The following is a 24,970-nucleotide window of genomic DNA, read 5'->3' on the forward strand; positions in this document are numbered from 1 at the left end:
CATCTCGGTTTGACTGACTTTATTGTGTAAGACATACCAGGCGAGCATACAGATTCATGGCAATAAAAAGTGGGTCTGCTTGCTGCTAGTCAGAAAACAAAAGCATCCAAAATATGTACATTCAAGTTTTCGACACAAAAATGAGAAGCTGGTCACAAACTGCTGATCACACGAACAGATTAGAGTATCACTAATTCTCTGACACAGTGATTCAAAACATCGTTGCACAAGCAAAGAGAGCAGTAGGTGTCTTTAGTCTTATGTTACAAAAATACTAAAATCTGATTTTAGAGAACATGTACACAGTTTATTTTCAGGTGGCACCTACACAAGGATATGCTTTCTTTTCCAGCATTGGACGTGAATGTCGGAGGAGAACAGATGAGTAGCAGGACTTTTATTTGGGACTTGGGAATGCCAAAGCATCAGGCCTCGGTTAAGGATGTAAAATTTGACACAGAGTGAGAAAACCTAACAGCTACAGATGTAATTCAGTCAAAATGACTTTGTGACTTTATTCTATGAAATGCCATTGCTCGACTCCACAGTATTTGTCTAAGGCTGCATGTCTGCTTCATTTATAACCGTCTCCCACATGTAAGTGCATATACATAATGCCATTAGCTTTTCAGCAACACAAACTGTTTTTATTTATTAAACTGAGTAAAATTCATTGTAATGGCCGTTGTAAAAGGAACATTATGCCTGTAACCATGGCCTGTTTGAAACCAGAAATAGAAATAAGGTTGTGGCTTTATTATTTGACACTTTCTAAAGAAATTTGGACTGACAACAGACACTGTTACAGAGAATATCCATCTTAAAAATCCATACAAAATCAGATTTGGACATAAAACTAATTTAGACATCAAAACTGCATCACAGGTTTACCTTCATTGTTTGGACATTAGCTTCAAAATGTATATTCCAGGCAGTTTTATTTTCTATTGTTTTAAATTGAAATACTCGTTTTGCCGGACATAGCCTTAATCTGTCACTTGAGAAATGGACAGATGGGTTTCTGATCTGCACGTCACTCGAGACAGAGTCGAACACTGTGGGAGAGGCTGACTGTGTTTTATTGATTTGGATGGTTTACAACTGTGTCCCTTTTGGCAAGTCCATTTCTCGACTCCTGTGATCTGAGGATGGACAGATTACTCATAGCTGCCTCTCATGTCACTCGTGCGACACACAGAAAGAAGGAATGGGCCGATATACTGTAGCTGTGGGCCATATGGACGGCTGTAATACATGGGTGGAAATTGGATGCAGAGGGGTCCTTTGGCTGATGTTTAACCGAAAGGTTTTGAAATACTCTCTGATCACCTGTACAAATGATCTCCTTAAACAAATAAAACATGAAGAGAAGTATCCTACACTGCTTTTTTAATACAGACTGAATGTTTTTGAGTGTGGGAATACTTGCTCTTTGTTACTGGTGGCCAAACCTTGGATGTTGTACAGAGATTTAAGGCAGACATAAGTGACTCATTTGGACGGTTGTGTTCACTCAGATTGTGTCCTGCAGGCTCAGGGAGGCGCGGCGTTTCAGTGTCATGTAGCCCCATCAGCTCCGCTACTACAGGTCTGTCTGGTACCTACTGCTGAGGGCATGGGCTCCTGGTCTGTTTCAATGACACAGATGACGGCATCGCCACTAACATTGACGAGGCACTGAGCCTAGAGGAGGAAAGTTTGGACAAGATTAAAACACGTGGACACAAACTGTCAGGTCTGATGATCAAAAGAGTGGTGAACTGGCATTAACCCATTGGAGGGTTTCTTCAAAGTATTTTAAGTGTACAGAAAGAGGTTTGTGTTTATACTGTGAATGAGTGTTGTGGAGTACCTGGTTCTTGTTTGGATTTTCCATCAACACACACTCTTTCATGCTGTAGGACACGACTGCGTTACCTCCCAGGGCTGCAACATGAGCTCGAACCATCGCAAACACCTCTGCTATGAACGAGTGCAGGAAGCCACTAACACCACCTTCCTGCAGAGGACACAAGTTTAGAGGCGAGTCTACAATTTGAAAATACATTGAGACTTCCTGCCATTGTGTTGCTCATACCTCCCGTAATGATGTCGTCTCTCTGATAAAAAACATGTTGATGATCCCAAGATATTTAATGATGCGTGTCCCGGGGAGGAAGGAGAGCGGCGTCATCTTCACCACAGTGACTGAGCTGCCTCCAAATGAGCGGTTGGAGCGCAGCGAGCGGGAGCGTCCCTCAGGCAACGGACTGCTACGCTCCAAAGATGAGACTGCAGGTGCAAAGGGAGCAAGGAGAGGTCCGGAAGAGAGAACGTGAAAGGAAAACAAAAGAGAGGAAAAGAGGAAGAGGAGAAAAAGACAAAAAGGAATGGAGATACCAGAAAATAATCAATAATAATGGAAAAACAAAAGCTGATATGAACTCTGAAGCAGAAAGAAATGTGAATATGCAATGTCCGTGCAAATACGCGATCCTGTTAGCATTTGCACAGGAGGAGCAACACACGTGTGAGTGCACTGACATGTGAGCAAGTCAGTTGTGAGTGTGTTAGATCCATGAGTGACTGTACATGCAATGGTCTGAATGTGAGGTGCCAAGACAATCACTTACATGCGGTGCCATGCGCGTCATGCAGTTGTAGGCAAACAGACAAGACATATACACAGTGTCTGCAGACAGACAGACAGACAGACCTGGGCACAGCTGTGTAAGTTGACGTGTGTGAATACAGAATTTGCAAGTGAAAGTACATAAGAGCATATTTGTGTCTTTGTGCATTTGTGGAAGAGGCTTGAGAAATGGAGACGGACAAAGACAGCTATGAGCTGAGCACACACGTATATGAGCCAGAGTGTGAGAGATGCTCCATCATCTTGATGCTTATTCACGTGATATGGCGTACGTCCATCAATCCACGAACCTTCAGAGCTACACATTAGACTGTGGTTCACTTACTGTGCACAGGACTGAACATCACACCGATTCTTGCAGGAGGTTGTGCCATTCAGACCTTGGATGTTTTATCAAGGGGTGGGCGATATATCGAATATACTCGATGTATCGCATGTTTAAAATGACTATATAGTGACCATCGCGTATAATTTGTCACGTGGATGTTTTAAGCCGTCAGCAGGAAATTCTCTCCGAGTTTCGCTTCTCTCTTCTCATGCCCCTCTCACAGCAGACTGCTCACCCCCCGCCCATCCAGAAAACGCTTGAGTGCGCATGCGTATTTTTGTATCAGGAGATGAGGGAAGAGATTCAGAGAGAGCGAGAGAAAGTGAAGAGCCCCAGCGAGTTTACGCGAGTGTGGGCGGCCTTCACTCCAGCGATAGTGGACGCTTGTGTGTGTGTTGTGAGATGCGAGGCGCGTTCATGTGAAGCAGCCGGTCAGTGACTTTGTTAAACAGTGGAAACAAACAGTGAAAACACAGAGTTTCTCTCTGGTCCACAGCTGCTCAGTGATCAGAAGGCAAGCCCCGACATTTATATTCGACTCGAAACCAGGTCTTTTACACCGTGTTTTAAGCCTAAATGTACGCAGATATCTTCCGAGAGGTGCATTCAGGGAGAGTCGGAAATGCTAATGTCCGCTAGCTCAGCCACTTCCTGTGGACCTTTATGAATTTAACATTTGTACAGTGATTAAGAGGAGATTGCAAAATGTTGAGATATATATATATATATCGTGTATCGCGATATAGCCTAAAAATATTGCCAAATTAGTTTTAGGCCATATCGCCCTAGTTTTATCTTAGCGGGTTTTTAATTATTTTTTAAATCATGTAGTGTTTTTTCTACTTATGCAGATTCAGAAATGCAAATGCAGAGCACAATCAAAAGAGTTTCTCTAGTAATTGTCATCAAATTGCTTAAAAAAAAATTAATTATATTGGAACAAGGGTTGCACACAAATAAATTAAAAAATAAATCACTTTTCTTTAGTTGCTGTTACCATGGCTACAGGGATTTTAAAGCCAAGCTGCTGATTGTGGATCCCTCTGAGGGGCGGGGCTTCAACTTTCACACCCTAGCTAAAAAGCTGGTGCTTGGTGTACGATGCTCCGCCCCCCAGCAGGGCATGCATGGCGGGATTTGTGAGTGTTTGCTAGCTTGTGTGCGAGTTTGTGTATGTGCAGGTGTGGGGTTGCTTGTGAAACTGTGTATTCGTGGGTATGATCACCAGAGTGTGCTAGAGACTGTGTCCTCCTACTTGTCTTAATTGATCCTCGTCTTATGGTGTGAGCTTTCAGCCTAATCAGCTCTAGCCAGGTGCTGCATCTGTCTGCAAAGGAACCGTAATCAACGGAGGCAGCTGGAGAGAACACACACACACGCGCACACACACAGACACCCATACATACACAGACACAACGACAACAATAACAAGACAGAAAAAAATAAAAAATATACAAAAAATAAACAAAAAACAAGACACGGAAAACAAACAGAAGAACAGAAAAAAAACAAAAGTGGATGAGGTTTGGGAGTGGTGCAGGATACCTTTGTCTGAGACAAAAGGATGAAAAGTCAAAAAAAGGGCAGTGTAGTTGTTTTGGTAGCAGGGAGGTGGGGTAGAGGGAGATTGTGGTCAAGAAGTGGGCTTACCTCGGGGTGAGACGTTGGTGCTCTCTGGGACACCTGTCACACACACAAATCACAGTTTACTTTTGCACTTGACAGAGATCAAGAAGAGCTTAGGGAGATTTTCACCAAGTCACAATGGAAAGCAAACGTGTTAAAAAGTTTCAACCATACAGCATCAACATGTACTGTACATCTACAGTAGAGTCCTGCACGGCTCCATTTTTTTAAATCCATGCCCGCAAAGCTATGGGCTGTTAACACATGACCTGCTACCTGACCCGTCACGCATGATCAGACACAGGACTCCTTGAACTCTCGCTATGGTGGGTGAGTTGTGTTCTTGGAAAAGTATGTGTGACTTGTCGCAGCACCTGCCAATGTGTTTTCTCAATGACAATGTGTCTAGCTTGTGGCTATTGTGGGACTTTTTACAAGCAGGAAAGCTACAGAGAGAATATTCACCACTGGCTACTTATATCTTAATGCCATCCATTTTGATGTTCAAGTTAGTTCGGTGTTGGTAGCGACAGTCATTTGAGGTCAAAGGTGGTGTCATACGCTTTAACAATAAAACAAATCCCTCCGGCTGACTAGGCTTCATATAAGCCAAATTATCATTTAAATTTCAGTTTTTTCCAGAAAAAAGAAAAGATCATAGCCGTTCCCGCCTTCAGTTAATTTTTACCTGTACCCAACCCGGTGCAGGACTCATCAGGATTCATCTACTGTATATTCTGTTCTAGTCTTACTGTATTCAACTGAATGTTTAGGAGCACGGCAACTCATCTACACAACATCACACTAATCATCTAAATTCAAAGCAAAACAGAACACACGGGGCCACATCGCAGTTCATTTACCTGCTGGACGAACCACAACCAGCTGATTTTGGCAGAGTTTTGCAACTGGGGTGAGTAAAGAGACTGTACCTGAAGTGTTAGTGGAGGAGATGGGCAATGCCTGTTAGTGAAGCTGGGCACGGGCAGCGGAGGAGGTCAGGGAGCAAATTAAAAAAAGAGAATGGTGAAAGGCTACCTGGGATTTTGGATGATGGCTGAGCGTTGAAGGCTGATGAGTCTGCGCACAACTCCATGGGAAACTGGAGCTGCTCTTCACCCTCGATGCATCCTGAAAGGACGACACACACACACACACACACACACACACACACACACACACACACACACACACACACACACACACACACACACACACACACACACACACACACACACACACACACACACACACACACACACACACACACACACACACACGTTTTAAGCTGCATCTACATCAATACGTTTTCATTTTATAACAGCATTTGAAATAAAAAGTCTGGAGTTGTGTGGACGTCAGCAAATTCATGTAGCAACACTGATGCATTTAAAATTTTTTATAAATAAATCACCAAATCCTCCAAAAGCAACCTTTAACCAGACCGACCTTTGGTAATAGTCTTGTCTGCTGGCTTCTCCAACGTCTGTTCCCTGTCGTACGTCATGGCAACTGCCGTCACTGCGACCTGGGAGGCAGACAGAGAGGCGTGGAAGTAAACTTAAAATCCTGTTTTGTAAGGGATTTGACAGAGGAGTTGTGGTCTGAGAATTCTTACCTGTATGAGTTCTTCTTCTGGCACTGCTACAGTGAAGTTGAGATGACAGAGACAGCAGGGGATCATGGAACGTAACTTGAAGTAAAAACTCTGAAAAAGAAAAAGGGTTGAATGATTGTGATTCCTCATTCAAAACACAACCACTGAAAGAACCATAGTGCAGTATACACACACACACACACACACAAAAACAGTGCCGTCACATCTTCCTCACCTTTAGCAGATTCTCACATAGGTCAGTGAAGATCTTGTTCAAGCCTTGGTTAGTGAGATTGGCATTACTCAACCTAAAGACCCTCACTGATGTAAACATCTGTAAGATAGAGACAAATCACATAAAGTAATCTATTTTCCTAAATGAGGCCACAGTAGTCTTTTCTACCTGATGTCAAAATTACAATAATTATGTACAGAATGTAGTTTTGCTAGTCTACAGGATAAAAAATGTCAGTACACAACTGCATAATGCATTAATATGGCTTCCAAAATATAATAATTCTTTAAAATTCAGATTTGGTGTAATTTGTGACCTGCACTCCTGAAGTCCAGTTAAAAACCCCAGGCATGATCTCAGTGTTGCAGCTGTAGAAACCTGGAGACATGAAACAGTGAGAAATGGACATTTGTTGGAGCCGTGAACCAATCAGGAGATACCGGACTGAGCATGTGGAGGGAAATACTTCGACTTCTGTGGAGTGAATGGATGGCACATACCTGACGGGGGACTGGCATCAGTGAGGAGGGAGTGGATGTCCTCCACAGCATCAGTGTCATCAATCTATGTAAATGACAGAAAACAGCAAGAAGTTGTCAAGTTGTAGGATATATAGCCATAGTCTCCTCTTCTGTTCTTAAGATTACGTGTTGACCCTAGAAGTTGCAAATTAATATCTAATTTATTCTTGTAGATCCTCACCTCCAGGACAAAGGCATCCTTCTTGCCATGGGAGAGATCCAGTTCTGACAGTTCATCGGAGCTCTCCGAGTGCGAGCGAAAAAGTCTAGATCGTTGCCTCGGCTCTGGGATCGGAGAACCCACCACTTCCTCTGTCAGTTCCTGCAAGCAGAGGGAAACAGGATGTCAGCTAACAGGCTGTCAGCGTGAGGACCAGGTCACCACAGCAGCCCAGTTCTGCATCTCACATCTGTGTAGACTGTACAGCGAATAGAAGGACTGTGTTAATAACACAACACATGCTCTCACTCACTCAAGAACCCAATCAGCTGGACCCTTGCACGAACACACGCACACGCACACACACACACGATTGGTGTTAATATATGAATTTGGAAGAATAAGAAGAAGTGCAAACAAACACACACACACACACACAATAAAAATACACAGGTGAGAGTGTGTGAATGGGCAGGATAGATAGTCATAATCAAAATACAACACAGATACAATGAGTCTATAGTGGTTTGCTGTCGAGAGGTGACTATGGAGTGGATTACATATCGTCCTGCTCCCAAACGTCCCCAGTTAAAAGCTGTTACACAGTTATGGTAAAGGTGGTGTAGTTCTGCGGTTAATAAGAGTGAAATATTTGTCATGCTTTGCTGCGTCTCACAGCAAAAAAAGTTTGCGTGCTCAGTACCATGTTTATGCCGCCGAACACTTCAGGGTCCAGGGCAAATAATTTCTTTAATGACCAGAGAAAGACAAGAGGGGATAAGTTTATCATGATTCACAAAAAACAGACTATAATGTATGACTGCATGACTGACACTGAAACAGAGAGAATCTTAAGCAAAGTAATGGAAATACTTCACAGTGGAATGGATCTGTTTATGTTAAATAATGACCAGTTTATAGTGTGAAATCATTTGATATAACAGTGTAGATGACACAGGTAAAAATAAAAGTAATAGGTCCCTCCACGTCAAAATAGATCAAGTTGTTGCAGCATTATCTCAGAATTTGTTAAAACCTTGTTTTAGATCCTAAAAATAAGACCTGCTCATTTATTTTGATAAAAAATGTAAATGCCTTGCCAGTGTGGTGTTGAAATGAAGCATTGTTTAAACCTAGTTCGCAGTGAGAAACTGCCATAATGGGGGAAGATTTGCAGACTTAATCACGAAACCTTTGTTGTGCGTCTTACCGGAGGGTTAATTTGATAAAGCTCTTTATTCTTGGCGATAGTGTCGTTGATCCTTTTCTGGATGGTGAGGATGTGGTGCTCATTGCTCAGGTCGCCAGGGGTCTTCCCTGCAATCTGAACTCCCCCCGGTGCCGGCAAAGCTGTGAGGTACACTCCTGTAGCAGACTGAACACACACATTTTATGGACCAAGCTGCAGAGAACACATGTATGGATGATTAATGCTCTTGACCTAAAATGTACTTACAGCCAGACCCAGGAGCATGTTCTCGCCGACACTGATCTGTATGTGTAGGCCAAAAAGAGCGTTCATGCTCCGCAGCTTCAGTTTGTTCATCAGCTGAGTGTGCAACTCGTATTCCATAAAAGGCAGCAGGTTGGAGATGGCCGTCGCATTCACTTCACCCTGGGCTTTCTTCTTCAAACGACACAGTCTAGAAAACATTATACATTGGCATTAAGTCACTATGATAAATATCTTTAGCGGCTTTCACACATTTTTTTTAACTATTCCTGCCAGCCCCCTAATAAAATGTCCGGAAAATGTCTGAATGAGCCCATTTGAGGATACAGCAGGAAAACATCCGGAAAATTAACAGCAAGTGACTTCCTCCTGCTTTACCCAGGCACCACAACTCATCTGAATGTTCTGGACATGATTCTGTTGCTATGAACACATCTAACCCAGACAATCTTTTGATGAATTCTTCAAATGTGCAAGACAAACATCTGTAGAAGGTCCAGATACGACTTGCTGAGGCAGGAAAAAAGGGAACTTCAGGAATCTAGCTGAGATGAATCTGTTGCTCTGATTGTTATTAAAATAGATTTGAGACGTTTCTTTTAGACACAGTCTAACTGATTTAACCTTGGTTTATTAAGTGTTTTTCTCAGTGTCACTTTAAACGGGTTTGGGGGATTTCACTGCGAAGTATTTTACCTGGCCTGGATGAGGCAGCCCTTCCCTGTGACCGCTGCTTCAGATGGCATGTCGATTGTTGTGAAAAGCACATCAGGAACCTTGAAGAGTAAAAAAAACTATTAACATTTCTTTTTCTTAAATCAACTGCAATTTGTTCTCTGGAAAACCAAATATATCCTCAGCATGTCTTAATTCATACAAAGAAGTAAAGTGAGACCTTTTGCCGTCTGCAGCCGTAACAGTATGTGAGCTGGGCAGGAAATGGCATGTTGAGCTCGTCATATGGGATGTGACAGAAACCACAGCTCGGGGGAGATGGTTCATCAAACCTGGAACAACACACACCCCTTGGTATGAGCCTTCATAACTCAGTTAAGATAAACTAAATTACGCAGCATTACATTTACAATAAAATAAATTACAAAACATTACATTTAAAATGCATCCAAAGAGATTCATACAAAAACAACCTGGGTTCGGTGTTTCCGGTGTCAAGGCAGCCTTCACGCATGTATCTAGGATTCAGGATGACTGCTGTGCCTGATGCTGACAGGATACACACCTCCTCACTGTGTTAAGAAGACGGGAATAGCATGAGAACAGGACAAACCTTGTGTGTATAAGAGATGCAGCAAACGGATAACTGTGCATTAGTTCTCCATGTATGTATTCACTACAACACACCAAATGCTAGTGCGCTCGCTGTAGCCCACGACAGCATGGCAACCAAGAGCTTTGGCATGAGATTTGATCTCCTGGCGAATCTCCTCCCACCAGGCGTCTCGAGTCTCTGGCTCATCTGCAAAACATAAACCTCTGAGTCAAACAGCATTCACACATCATGTCTAAATTAGCTGAATTATCAATCAAAACCTCACTTAACACTTAAGTCAAAGCAATACTTAATCCACTGCTGAGACGAGTACAAACACAAGAAAAGGTGATAGAGTCTGAATCTAATCTGCTCTCTAATCTGATTTACCGGAAATAAAACTGACAAAATCAAACAGTGCAGTTTGTATTTTCTGATGGTTTATGGGGTAAATTGTGTATCAAAGCAAGCCAAAAACAAAACTATTACTCTGTAAAAGTTTGAGGATGAAAATTATGACAATTATGATGATGAAGGCAAAGTCAATGGTTATGTTAGTTGTGTGTGACATTCCTGAAGTGCACACTATCCTAAAACCTGTCTCTCTCTTCTCTATGACTCCTTTCAGTCAGTCGCACTAACAGAAAGGATACGGGTGTGAAATACAGCCACCTGCTACTGGGTATGTTTTGGTCTGTGGTGGTATAGGAAGAAAATCTTAAAGTACAGAAATAGAGAAATTAAATAAAAGACATCGTTGTGCCTTGTGTTTAAAAATACTTCCTTATGTCAAAGGGATCGAGCCTTCATCATACTGGGGCTAAACCATGGGTGTGTTTCAATAGTCTTATGAGGCTTTTCATTAACTTATCTCAGAGTAAAATCATTGCCGTTTAATAACACTAATTTGATACAATTAAAGGAAGCTACATTAGAGTATTGAGCTGCACCCCATGACTCCTCGACATGACATGCTGAAGGAGCCCCGGAAAGAGAAAGAGAAACTCAGCTGCTCGGTGAGACAGGGGAGAGGAATGAACGAAGGGGTAAAGAGTTGGAGATCAAACTGAAGAGATGAAGAGTAATGACTGATGGTCAGGCATCAGGCTCAAGAGGTGGGCTCCTTTTAAATCAGAAGCTGCATGTCACACAGGCACAGGCTCACCAAACGTGCACGCTCATGACCATGTGCACACTTAAGGGCATAGAGGGGCCATATTCATTCACCAGAGTCCATCAAAACTGGTCTAGTTTTTAAGTTAGAGAATCGTGCCGTACTCGAGTCCATTCCCCCCAAGCTCAAATTCTCTCCTTTCACCCCATCATACATCCCCATCCACTGTTAAATTTCCTCAACTGCCACCCATCCAATCAACCTGCCTTCCATCCATCTGTCCATCTCTCCTTCACCATCTCTCTCTCAGTATGAATACGGCCCAGTGAGTTAGGGATGCACATGCCCAGTCAGTGGCTCTTTGTCACAGAGTAAACCTCCTAAACCTCCTCTGGTCTAGACAGGTTTGACCACAACGCGATACAGGAAGCATTAGAAAACAGTACTGGGACGATGTTAGAGAAGAGCTTCAGCTCTTCTGTGCAGCTGGATGAGCTGGGTGGGGGGGGGGGGCAGGTAGACAGGTCGGGCTGGATGGGGTCGGGGCTCAGCGCATGCTCAAATCAGCCCAGCATACACTCACACAGATTAAAGAGAGGAGAATGGCAGCTCACTGATTTCAGCAAAACACTAAATGTTAAATTTGTTTGTGGATATTGAGGCTACCTGGTCTGTGTTGTTTAAACGTCAGTGTTATGTGCATCTAAAGAGGACAGAGGTCTGACTTCACTGAGCTGCCATCTCTCCTGTGGGTGAGAGCAGTAAAAGGGGGGAAATACCTGCAGTGATACTATTCCAGTCTAGCAGTTTGTATGAGCGCGTGTTACCCAAGGCTGGGCCAGAACACACCGTTAGTACAGAAAAGAGAGAAAAAGAAAAGAAGAGACAGTCTAACAAACAAGCATGACACGACAGCAGCACTCCACAGTCACTACGCAAAGACAGACAGCACTTCAGTCACTGGGCAAACACAAACTAAATTCAGGCCTACGAACACAATCTGAAAGAAGGAGGCTGAAGAGGAAAAGAGGAAAAGAGAGATGAAAAAAAGCTTAAGCCCTAGCGATAATTTTGACAAAAGGACTTGAGGTGAAGAAAAAAAGATCATGCAGTAGCAGTTTATGTCTGAACTTAAAAAGATGCCGTGTGGAGTTTTCATTCAAACAACTCTTGTTTATATAACTTCTTGCCAAGATGCATTGCATCTACCGTTGTGCTATCAAACCCTCCTAAAGTGACATTTGCAACTAATATTTACAATATTAAGATTTTAAATGGTAGCGTGTTATCGTCACCAATTGTCAATCCAAGAAAAAGAGAACGAGTTTGTGCCCATCACATTTAAGAGTGGGCGTACTTGTGCACAATAGAAATGAAACAGGGACCCATTCATAAAAACACTTATGTAGAGAGTTACTTTCAGTCAAAACTCCACAGGACACCTTTATATCTGATCTGTAGCTGATAAAATCTATTCTGCGCATAGCAACAGTGAACAGGGATCTCTTCAGAATGTTTGGAACACGGAAAACAATGTAAAACTATGTTGTTTATTTGGTTTCCTTGTCTACCTCTAAATATAACCCTGCTTATCCTAACCCAGCCAACAATCATGAGCACTCCCCTTTCTCCAGATTCTCACACATCCTTAATTCACATTAGTCAAAGGGCAGAATAACTGAGGACTTGGATGGTCCAACACCTTTAATAGGTAGAAACCTGTATGTTAATCGAATAAAAAAAAGAAGTCTACATAATACATAAACACATTAGGATTTCAACACAGATTAAAAGCTTGTAGTGGGGTGGAGGTATATATCAAACACCAAAGTACCTCACCACAGCGCCACCTGCAGCCAACAACAACACCACACAACAGATGCAGCAGGCAACAGACTTGAGCCATGCACCACTATAGCACCTCATCTCCAGGGGGGAAGGACCACAGCACACAACAACATTTCAACCACAGCGCGCACACGCACACACACACGCACACACACGCACGCACACACACACGCACGCACGCACGCACGCACGCACACGCACACCAAATTATCAAGAGGTGAAAGTTGCCCCTATCCATTAATGTATTTTGTCAATAACCCTCACTTTGACACAATTATAAAGCTATAAAGCAGCAGCCTATCAGCCTGAACAGGAACAGCTTTCACCTGCTTTAGGACTCGGACATCACTCAAGTCTTTCACCATCATTTCGCTACACAAATCAAACAGATCAGGAGTTGGACCACACACGAGAAAACACTTGATGATAATAGGCAGCATTAACTAACAACCACTTGCAACAACACTGGACACTCGCACAACACTGTAGGTTGATGAAGGAACTCATTTTGTTGAACAGGACAATAGGCAAGCTACTTTGTGGGTCTGTGTGCGGTGAACTCACCGGGGTTGTGTATTCGGTCGAGTAGTTTGACAGAGCGAGCGCTGACCACTCCGCCGACATGGACCAGAAAACCGGGTGGGAAAGATGTCAAAGTGAAGAATGGGAACTCCTGCTGAAAGAAAACAAGCTTGGTTACTTAGAGCAAAGGAAATCACACTCTGGACTTCTCCTGTATATTTTTACTAATATTATCTAATAACTACTCCATGATTAGAATATTTTATAAAATATTTTCATGTTTATAATATCCAATTTTCTGAGTTCAAATGTACTGTTTTTGCCAAATACAGAATAAAAAAAAAATTCTGATATTTTTTATAACAAAACTTATTAACAGTAGGCTACGTAATAGTGCTCCTATACAAGGAATATATTTTTCAGCCAAGAATAAATATCTTATATTATAAATGACAAATAAATATTGATACTTTAGATCATGTGGTCTCTCTGGGTGTACTGCTGATAAAATACATGTGTGTTTTTTCTAAAGTCCCAAACACTACATACGGCATCTTAACTGATGTTTAGTGTCAGGAAATGTGCAAACATGCAGCAAGGATCGAGTGTGATGGTGCTTCCCCATGCAAGGTTTGACCCCAAGGAATCCCCATCTGTTCTACTCCAGCCTACATTTGTTGAGCATTTCAAATATATCTGGAAGTGATTGAGGAGGCCTAGATATTGTGATTTAGTGATTTATTCAATCCTTTCAAATCTATATAAATGTATTTTTAGGTTTGGATTTTCAAATGAAGGGGCACCCACAGACACAGCAGGTCCTGGCTGAGCAGCAGGGATTTAACATGCTTCTCTGTCCACTTACAGGACAGGTCTGGACAGACTGGTCCTCTTCCTTCACTTAAATATTGAGATGCTAATCCATGCAAATTGAGCAAGAATCACTTGAACTGCCGGTTAGCATCATGGTCTTCATTCTATTTTGACCACCTTTACATAAAACCTGAGGGATGTTGTGATTATCAATCATGCAGGTAGATGTGATGAATGGCTGAGGTCAGAAATCAGGTGGGACTATTACTTTCTTTCTTGTCCATTACTCTAGGAAGGAATCTAGAGCTACTAATTTGACTGACAGCTCCTTCCACTCGGAGCAAAGAGGCAAGAATGAAGTGATGAGATGAGCATGCTCATTCCCGTTGTTGACACAGGAAACAAAAAAAAAAAAAAATCAGACTCTGGAAAAGAAGTTGGTAAAAGAGGGTTCGAAATGAGTATCTAGAGGGCACACACACGCACAGACACATGCCCCTTTCAAAACTGAAAGGAACACAACTCCTAGCCTCCCAGCCCTCAACCCCACATGTCTGTGAATCCTTTAGAGTGTAGCGGGGGCATGGCAAACACATGGACACGCAAAGGATGCCATGTCGCTAAGCCCCAGCCTGCCCCTCTGAGATCTACAAACAACAGAGGAGGGACGGGTTAGGAGTTGTTCAGGACCGGTTGGTTGCCATCGGCTGGTCAGGATGTTAAGAGGAAAGGTGGAGAGAAAAAGTGTCACACTGATGGGACATACCCGGGCGTTTAACAATAACCCAGAGGAGGATGTTCCCTGAGTAGCACAAGTGATCAAGAGGACAAAGAAAGGGAACATTACTTGTTCTTACTCAGACTCACTCCCCATTGAACATGTAACCACCTCACCAGTGTAAACTAGAAATCTTTCACCAAGAAAGCAGCATGTGCCTTGTGTGACATCTGGGACTGATATGCATCACAAACTGCAGGTCAAAGTATCACCTGTGTCGAATTGTGTTTATTCTGGCTAATTAATGAGGCAACAGACAACTCTCATGCCCGTAGCGGTTCAACGTGGTATTATTGTTTGGTCATGAAGGTACTTTCCCTCAGAGCCGGCTCCTGAGGAAGTTGTCAACACCACTTTGGAGATATATGCGGGGAAGAGAGAAGTATGTATACTGTAGGTATATTGATGTTTTCATGAAGTTATACTGAACGCGCGAACCGGCAAAAGCTATAACAACGATGCAACGTTGCACAGCATTGCATTGGAATAACGTAGTTTGAGTACTCTTGGGATGGATACCAAGAGAATTATATTCCTCCCGTCCCCATGGCACAGAGAATAACATGGTAAATGCAAGGCTTAGAAGGGACCAATATAAGTGTGGATAGTGTAAATGTTTCCATCATCATTATAATGTGCACTCAGTTTTAATATAATAAAGAAAGGTTTCAGGCCAAAAGTTGTCCATTTCTGCTTTAGCTAACAAAATGCCATGTGAAGTTCAGTAACACTAAGATTTCACTTTCTTTTTACTGTCCAAATCAGTCTCAAATGTCTACACATGGTGTGAGTCAGTAAATACGCTTCTGAGCATGTGTGAATGAGTCATCTTACCCTCTGTTCAAGAGCTGTCTGCGTCTGTTGTCTGAGAAGGGTCTTCAGGGGCCCCGCCTCCTTCCCGGCGCTGCCCCCACTGCCCATACCTGATCACAGAGGAGAGTCCGGCTGTAGTTTCATCACTTTAAACACAAATGTCAAAAGGACTAATATGCCAAGTCAAACAGTCAGTTGGTATTACATTGTAGTCTTAATGCTTTACTGACAAAACTAATGAAAGCAATTGCTGGAACTGTGCACACCTTATGGTGAGATAGATAAATAAACCTGCATCAATAATAAACCACATCCTTAGACTAGCCTACTCTACTTTTATTGGACCTAGTTTCAGGATTGGGTAGCGCTGAAAAACACATCACACCACAATGGGACATGTAGGAGAATCAGAAGAATTAACAATGGGCTGTGGGCAGCTATAACATGCATATTGAGTTAATGTTCCTGATTTCATCATTCAAGTCGATTCCCTGCCTTTAAGAGACGCCAAAGCAACACTGTTATAACGTTCTGTTACTTGGTGACACACAGCAGTCCAACTATACCAGAGGTTGCCCGCAGCAGGTCCTCCGTGAAGGACACGCTCTTTCTCAGCAAAGTAGTGTCTGATTGGATGGAGGAGATAAGGGGCGAGGTGTTGGCTCTGGGGGCATAGCCAAGACTGCAGCCCACTGAGCCAGAACCAGGAAGGGACAGACTGGCTGTGGAGAGGGTTGGGGAGCTGGGGCAGAGGAAGATCCCAGGCCTGCATCTCACAGTCTGGATCTCCACTGTCCAGCAGTTAAATACAAACAAGTGGAGGTTGCACAGAGGAAAAACAGAATGGAGCAGAATTGAGAATGGAGAAGCAGAGCAATGGGGAGATGGAGCAGAAACACAAATTACAAACGAGGTTATGAAGGATGTGATGAAGAAAAAGGGGACACCAGAATTGAGAAAAAAGGGGGTGATGCCTCAATTTGATAGGCTGAATCAGTTTTAACATTAATACTGACCTTATTTATTGGATCGGGTATGAAACATGATGTGACTGATCAACATTAGATAGTTTTTAATGCCAGTGTCATTTAAAAGACATTCTTCCCCCATTAACTTACTTACTGTAGATTAACAATTTAGCTTTTAGTGTCACAGCATCCCTGACCTCACCTCACCTTATTTAAATAAAGAGTTTTAGAAGGGAGATATACTGATCTTACATCGCATAAAAGAGACGACTGGTATTGACTCAGGACTTGATATCAGCAAATATTTTGAGTTGCGGTTTTAAAGAATAAAAGTTGGATTGGTTCATCCCATAAACTGTATATAAAAGACAGACGAAATTAAAACTCCCAAAAGAGAAGCCAAATTATCTTGATCACCCCCTTGTGGCAGCAGTGTAGTTCATAAACACTACCTGCATGTTAGTGGATGGGACATTTACCAAATTTAAAATTCAAAGTTCATGTTAAATAAATGCTTCTCATATTTGTTTTCTGACATTTTACATAGTTATCACATTGATGTTTGTCCAATTGTTAATTTTTCCAATTAGTTTAATTTTAATCAGTTATTTGATGCTATTACAAGAGGCAAAACGTCATGAATGACACCTGAGAATGACTAGGCTTAGTGTGTATCTGTGTATGGCTCAACACCATGATCACTTCTGTGCAGACTGTGGCTCTAAATGACATCAATACAAAGCGCATGATGTATCCGGGATATATGAGCTTCATTTTTGTACAACAGTAGGAAATGCATACGCGTTGTCCATCTTTATATACAGTCTATGGTTCATCCCCAATGCAAAGGATGCAGGTGGGCTTGTTAAGTCAACTTAAACGGACTTGTTAAAGAAATGAAGGACAGAATAGAGAAGAGCGGGGGAATAAAATAGGAGGCTGAACAAAGCGGATGATAGAGAAGGGGAAATAAGAGAAAGACAAATAGAGGAGTGGGATCAAAGAGGAGGAAAGTGGGCTGCTGGTCCCCTCCTGAGGGGTTGGTAGAGAGGCTCTGGTGAGAAGTTTCCTCAGACTTTGTGGCATTTCTGCGTAACTGTGTTAAAATGGGCTCAGGTTGTCCTCGGGGCAGAGTTTGACTAAGTTTACATTTTATCAATGATTAACCATAATGGCTGCTAATGAAGAAGTGACCGTAGATCAACAACAGCCCCTCATGAGACACAGTGCTTCATTTAAAGACCACAACAACAAGGGAACAGAACTAATACAGAGACCTGGTGTGTCTTCACATTATTTTACCTACGATAAAAATAAAATTCAATACTGTGAAGAGAGAATACACACCAGGCTGCTGAAGACAAGAGGGAGGATGGAACACAGCAAAATAAATATTAACAAATGCAATTAACAGTATTCAAATATTGAACTCAACCATGAAAAAACATAAAAGGAAAATAAACATAACTTCAAAATCTACCACCATAGTAGCACCAGAATGAGTTGTAGGGGAGGAGAGGGATGACAACGGGAAGGTCGGGGACAGGGCCAAGTGTTCTTACCCGTCTTGGGCGTCAAACTGAGGTCTGTGTCTGATGATGAGGACTGGCGGCTGCATGGCTTGGATGGAGAGAAGGGGGGAGGAGAGGAGGAGGAGGTGGGGAGGGCTCTGAAAGGGGTAGGCGGGCCGGAGAACGAGGGCAGATCCTCAGCAAATACCGGCCTGCCAGGAGAACATGACACACACACCCTCATCAGTCACCACGCCAGCCTCATGGCATTTGTGTGTGTGTGCATATATGGGAGTGGGGCAGTGTTGACATTTTGAACCTGCAAATTGTTTTGTCCGTGTTAGGCGAGAGTGAGGTGCTACAGATGGCTGGAGAACAAAAAAAGCAAGCGTGGGAAAGCTAACAAATATATCAAATACAAAGAAACACACACACATTCAACTAAAACAACAGCAATGTGGCAAAACACAAGGTCAGATTCAACAAAGGATGATGAGCTGAAGCACGTGTCCCAGTGGAGTGACGCAAAGGTCAGGTGACTGTAGGGAGACCATAGGCCCTTCCTCAGGGGTAAGCCACACCTTCAACTTTTTTTTGTGTGCCAACAGCCAATCGAAATGAATAACGGTGCAGCTTGGAACATGACACCCCACCCCCATGTAGTTGGAAGGGATAGGTGGAGGGATTTGGGGCTAGTATCAACATCCGGCTTATTTCTAATAAAGGTATAAGGGTGTGCCCTTCTTCCTTTGCCTCTATGCCTCTGTCTTTAAGATATATCGCAATGACGAGGCTGTCAAACTTTCCAGACTCCAGCAAAAATAAATTCACTTTTCTCCTTAGGCAACATCTATTTCTCTTTAAACTTCCTCTCTGCCTTCTGTATCTATTACCTCCCCTGGCTCTTCGTACCAGTAAAGATGAGTGTGGGAACAGAGACAGAGAAGTTCTGGGACAGTCTCTGGGAGCTGCAGGCAGAATGCACTGGGCTGTTGTGGGTGGAGCGGCATCCGTGGGCAAGGGGAGACCTGGGCCGATCAGCACGTAGAGAGAGAGAAAGGAGCAAGGAGGAGCAATTTTGAATACGAGCAGCGAGAAACGATCCCGGTCCGAATGGTAGCCAGAGAGAGGAAGAAAAGAGATGCACAACAACAACCAACACGACACCATCGCAACAGAGTGACAAAAGAGACACAAAGGAAAAGAACAGAAAAGAGGGTTTTTAACTCTCTCTCTCTTTGCCGCTGTTATTCCATTTAAAGCCATGTGAAAGCAGAAGGCAATCCATGCACAGCTCTCAGCTACGGCTCTCAGTCTCACGCAAACATACAGAGCAGGAATGCAAACACAGCAAAGGGCAACAGGCACATACATGTAAATCAACAGAAAACTAACAGCAGCAATATTGATGATGGAATGGTTAGCAAAAGTGTCACAATTTGCTGCTTCTCTCCGTTTTATGTTATTGTGTAATGTTGTAGTTTGGCCTATAGGTCAGACAAAAGAAGCAATCTGAAGACCTAATTGTGAGCTCTGTGATTATAGACTGACCTGTAATTATTTACTAACCTTTATTAAACCAGATTCGATCCCACCAAGCTCAATTTTGTAAATAACCTGTCTATTTCCAGTCATTCCCAACCGTCATCAAAAATTGTTTTCTCATTAAAACCTCACAAGTAACGTAAGGGTGCCATTAAAGCCATAACCAAAAGGTGTTTATACGCCTGATTCACACCATCTCAAACAGATATAAATGCAAATAAGAGGCACACATGCAACTTACAGTATCAGGAGGAAATCACAAACTCAGCAGGGTTAGGACAATAGAAGTCAGTGAAGGGACACACTATTAGAGGCTGAGCAGAAACACGTGCACTCGTTACTCACTAAAAGCAGTCGAACATGCAGAGGTAGAGCAGAAAAGCCATGCAAGAGCAGCCTACTAGAGCTGACAAGGGAGGAGGAAGGGGGTGAGGATGGGTGTGTGTGTACTGTACATGTGTGTGCCTCAGGTTATGTCATGTGCTGTTAATTTCATGGGACAACACAAAAAATAGACACACAAACTACAAATAGGGGAATAAAAGATACTGAGACACACACAGGAGTAACTGCGAGACTACACACAGACTAACATACAGTTTATTTCCTCCACACAGTCTCTCCCTCTCATGCACACTGCAATCCTCCTTCTCCATTTTTACAAACTAGCTTTGCAATGGAGTATAAAACAAAGCAGTGTTCATGCATGTGCTACTGGTTCATACTCACTCCTTTCCGTCCTTAGAAGGGGAATTGCAGGCATTGGAAGCAGGGGCTGTGTTTGGGTGCACGTGTGTGTTGGTGTTCGGGGCACTTCCAGAGCTGAGTTTGTCCAGTGTGCAGCCAGTGCCTATGGCCCGGACCACCAGGCCTGACTCTCCCTCCAGATCGAAACACTGCAAATAGCCCACCACTGCATTCCCGCCCATCTCCAGTACCTTGAGCCCTATCTTCCTCTGCAGCTCTCCTAAATGGTAATAACACACATAAGGGTGAGTGGGTTGGAAGTGCAAGATAAATTCCTCTTCTTGCACATTGACATGAAAAGAGGATCACAGTGAACATTCTTACCAGACATAAGAGAGATGAGCCTCTGACGAGCCTCATTGGAGGCACGAGGAGTTCTAATGCGGTCGATCCACTGGTATTCTGGATCTTCATTCACTACAAGTTCCTCCACAAAGCCGTGCACCATCGCCACTCGGTAGCACCGTGGAATGGCTGTGGCTGTCATGTAGAAATTTAAATAAGCATTACTTCGGGACAGAATATCAAGCCAAGCCTTCTATTCAGCCATTATCCTATTTTAAGAACATATAGAGAAACATCAGCTCTATAACTCTTAGCATCTTTCATGCATTGCTTTGTACATAAAAGCCCTGTGTGCCATCTCACGACTCTGCACTTCATGCATTAAAATTGTGTCTAATGATGTATTTTAAGACTCTAAACAAACAACTGTGAACCAAAGGTCAAGTCAGACGTACTGCAGAAGAACTTAACCCCGCAGGAGGACTGTCTGAAGCGGTTCAGATCATTGAAGAGCTCCACTTTGACGAGGACGTTGATCTCCCCTCGAATTCCTGATTGCAAATAATGAACAGAAATACATATAGTGGGAAATAAACAAACATTGTGATTATCACGGTCCTATAAGTCAATTGTCGTACCGTGGATGGTGTCATAGATGGGAAACCAGCCAGAGATGACAGAGGCGGCCTCATTGCACAGTAGCGGGTCAATGTCAATGTAAACTTTCCCTATGGCATCATTAGCACTGTATGTGTCATGGTCCAACACTGTGATCTGCAATGGCTCATCCTGCAAGTCCTCATCATCGACCTAGTCAGCAAGAGAAAGAAAGGGAAAGAAGACAAAGGGCTTTGAGTGTAGCAGATGTTAGAAATGCTCATAATTTATTTTTTAAAGTGTCACGCACTAAAACGAGTTCAGCCAGCTTACAAGAGACAACAAACATGACAAGAACAAGTGCAGTAGCAGAATCACAGATAGATACACCTTCATTTGTGTCAGACTGTCACAACCACCTAATCGGACCACAATTCTTCTCCTTAGATATTAAAAATATGAAACATAACTTTGGAATTGACTGTGCCTAAATCATAAACATTATACCTAAGGCCTTTTCCTATTGGTAGGCATTTAACACAAAATGAGCTAGGTGAAAAACTTTGTGTGTAAACATGAACTGTGGCCCTGGTCAGACCTTGTTTTAACATCTGTCCCGAAAGATCTGATCACACGTAGAAAGCATTAACCTCGTCTGTTCACACCTGGAATTAAAATGTGTTGTGTAAACCTTGTGACCAGTTCTCAGTTCCCATGAACACCAAATTATGTTGTTTTAATCCAGTCTGAGTCTACAGATGTGTCCGTTGTCAATGTGTTTGTGTCTGTGTCGGCACAAGTCAGTGAGTAAGAGACAGGAGGGGATGAATGAATCTTGTGCATCTGTGCTATGAAGAAAGATTTCACCAATTTAAGACAAGTATGAATAATTACGTGATGATCAGTGTTGATAGTGTGGTGCTGGCCACAAACAAAACTGTAGCGGGGGTTAGAGGAAATTAGAAGAGTAGGCGGCCCAGGACAGATTTGATTTCAATGAAAAGAATGTGGCCACCTGAACTTGGCACTGACCACTTGTGATCGGATCTCTCAGGACAGATAATTAATACCAGGTCCAAACGGGGTCTGTGTGATGCGTTAAAACATTACAACCTTTACCTCAAATTTGAACCATTCCGAGTTCCACTGTGGATTAAGGGATTTTGGACATACATCTGTTTTGAACGTTGTGTTTCCAAACTTAACCTGGGAAATAAAAGGGCACAGGAGAAATCCTTTAAATGCACAATTGAGTCATGATGATGTACCTTACATAGTTATAACAAAAGTTAAAAGGTGCAGTGTGTAGAATTTTGTGACATCTGAAGTTGAAGCTGACTACCCCTCACCTCACCCTCCCAAACATTAAATATAACCTGTGGTAGCCTTTAGTTGACATAAAAACTCAAAAGGTTTTTAGTTTGTCCAGTTTGGGCTACTGTAAAAAACATGGCAGCCTCCATAGAGAGGACCTGCTACCAATGTAAATATAAAATATGTAAATATAAAGGCTCTAGCCTAGGGTAAAGAAAACACCAGTGAAAACATTACTAGGTTTATTTTATATTCAATTTCTGCCAATAGATCCCTTTCACTTACATCTTACACACTGAACCTTTAAGTATATATATATGCTGTCACAGATCTCTATGTCAACAAGCCTGGTTGACCAAGCACCTCCACTCACCTCTACAAAAGCATCAGTAAGATCACTGGCTCGGTCCATCACAGGCAAGTGACGCCCTGCCACAATCTTGGCTTTCAGTTTCCCAGGCATGATTACAATAATAGTCGATCTGTGGAAAAACAATAACCTGCTGTCACTGACAACAGTGGAGACTCATTCCAGGGGCATGTGTTGTTGACAGTGCGGAGAGCAGTCCCCCCTCACCCCCCGGCTAATAAAGCTAGCGTCACCCAGCTAACGCTCCGAGCTTAACTTTAAAACAGCGACTCTGCTCGAACGCATCTGTTGGACACGTTCACAAACCCCGGCAGCGAGTGGCAGTTAGCAGAGATTACGCTAGCAGAGCAAGGCTAGCGAGAAAAGCCACTTAGCGTTGACTGCATTGCGGGGAGGCACAATCTCTTTAGCTCTACCTGACCCATCGGCCATGTTTTGACAATCACACAGCAAAGCCACCACCCACCAGACAATCACATCATCTTTGCCCTTCGCAGCGGCAACAGCTTCCCCGTCTTACCGGCGCTGGGGTATCAACAGACGGCTGTCAAAGCGTCGGTGGGACACTATCGATGACAGCCCACCGCTCGTCTGACCTCCGCGTCTCTGCCATTACACGACACGTTAGTCCCCGCTGCACCACCCGGGGAAGTGCGGTTCCAGTTAGAAATGTCCACCAGCTGACACTGCAGGTAGTATATACTGTTCCTGCAGTACAGCGGGTGTGAAGGTACACCGACTAAGTCCGTACAAGCGCCGCGGGCTTGAGCGCGGACCAGCGGCTAGCTTGATTAGCGTGTGGCGAATGGATGTTCAAGGTTTGGCGTAAGCTGCGTTCAGGACACATCGTAAACTGGGCCTTTACAGTAAAAAAAAGGACGCTGCTTGTATCAATTCTTCAAAAACAAAAAAACTTCATTTTTAAGAAACAATTTAACTGAAAAGACGTATAAAATATTATTACTATATAAATAGTAATTTAAAGCACTATTAGTATATTTTAAACGTGTTTTACTGTCTTTTGAGTAGTTACGCAATGAAATCGTGCTGAATTCCCAATAGTACGTAAAGGCAGCGTCAGGGTTTGACTCAGACATGCGCAACATAAACAACCTGGTTTGAAGATTAATAGAACTACTACTACTACTAATAATAATAATAATTAATAATAGTAATTAATAATAATGTTGAAGTGCTTTACAAGTCAGGAGCACGGAGAATAAAATAACATGAGGGGAAAAAAATAGATATAATTATAAATTAATAGGATTAGTCAGTGCAAATAAAAGATAATTAGAATGACACTCGATATACCTCTGCATTTGGAACTTCATTTAAATTCACCAAGATCCAGATTTTGTATGAATCTGCTTCAAATTGCAGACATTCATAAATATCATTTCCCTTAACAGGCCTGATTTCATCAAAAGCCATGTGTTATCCACGGAGAAATCAACAAAATTTAGTGAAAAATGCCCTCTCTGCTCCCTAAATTTCCTTGAGTTCGTCCTTGCACCATCCCTCCACAAGATTTAATGGAAATCAATTAAATAGTTTTTGCATAACCCTGCAAACTAAGAACAAACAAACAGACAAAAACAAACTGAGGTAGTATGCAATGACAACAGCCGAACTGTAGCAAACAGAAATAAGTCTGGTAATTTGTAAACTTTGTTTCGGTCAACAAAAAGGAAACCAAACCACCAAAACCAGAACTTAACCTTCTATGTCTGTTTGACCAAGGAAACTACTAAAAACACATCAGGGAACCAAACCACAGCGCTGTCGGAGACTTTCCTTAATTTGATGGGCACTGCAGTTAAATTTGAGTTGATCTCACATTACCTTTCCTGCTGCCATAAAAATTCACTAGTTTACAAAATCTGTCACTGAAAATAGTCTCCATTATATGCTCTAGTTACG

General features: G+C 42.7%; 1 protein-coding gene across 20 annotated transcripts; it reads right to left on the bottom strand.

Annotated features, from left to right (window-relative positions):
• Positions 1-4: 4 nt before the first annotated feature.
• c2cd5 (C2 calcium dependent domain containing 5) lies at positions 5-23,885 on the bottom strand. 20 transcript variants are annotated; one of them, XM_034587255.1, is made up of 30 exons: positions 23,568-23,871; positions 23,051-23,159; positions 22,483-22,569; positions 21,405-21,576; positions 21,222-21,317; positions 20,806-20,961; positions 20,464-20,701; positions 18,241-18,401; positions 15,732-15,820; positions 13,349-13,457; positions 11,716-11,769; positions 9,915-10,029; positions 9,701-9,799; positions 9,448-9,559; positions 9,249-9,328; positions 8,556-8,742; positions 8,310-8,474; positions 7,803-7,847; positions 7,121-7,261; positions 6,919-6,982; positions 6,735-6,796; positions 6,419-6,517; positions 6,205-6,294; positions 6,036-6,114; positions 5,625-5,717; positions 4,611-4,643; positions 4,216-4,317; positions 2,078-2,271; positions 1,853-1,999; positions 5-1,683 (listed from the first exon to the last, which is right to left on the bottom strand). In XM_034587255.1, exons 2-30 carry the CDS (start codon positions 23,138-23,140, stop codon positions 1,558-1,560), a joined length of 3,285 nt encoding a protein of 1,094 aa, XP_034443146.1. In that variant the 5' UTR covers positions 23,141-23,159; positions 23,568-23,871; the 3' UTR covers positions 5-1,557. The 20 variants fall into 20 exon arrangements, with proteins under 20 accessions (XP_034443146.1, XP_034443127.1, XP_034443136.1 ...); XM_034587236.1 differs by having other exon boundaries at positions 4,186-4,317; XM_034587245.1 differs by having other exon boundaries at positions 4,216-4,287; positions 13,349-13,460.
• Positions 23,886-24,970: the final 1,085 nt, after the last annotated feature.

Source organism: Hippoglossus hippoglossus, chromosome 6 (genome assembly GCF_009819705.1).
Source record: "Hippoglossus hippoglossus isolate fHipHip1 chromosome 6, fHipHip1.pri, whole genome shotgun sequence".
Classification (NCBI taxonomy): Eukaryota; Metazoa; Chordata; class Actinopteri; order Pleuronectiformes; family Pleuronectidae; genus Hippoglossus; species Hippoglossus hippoglossus.

Coding starts and splice junctions, on each gene's coding strand:
- c2cd5 (XM_034587235.1), bottom strand. CDS start 23,140: ATGCCTGGGAAACTGAAAGCCAAGATTGTGGCAGGGCGTCACTTGCCT. Junction 8,743..9,248: donor GGCTGCCTCATCCAGGCCAG/GTAAAATACTTC, acceptor AATGTTTTCTAG/ACTGTGTCGTTTGAAGAAGA. Junction 4,318..4,610: donor CACCAACGTCTCACCCCGAG/GTAAGCCCACTT, acceptor TGTTCTCTCCAG/CTGCCTCCGTTGATTACGGT.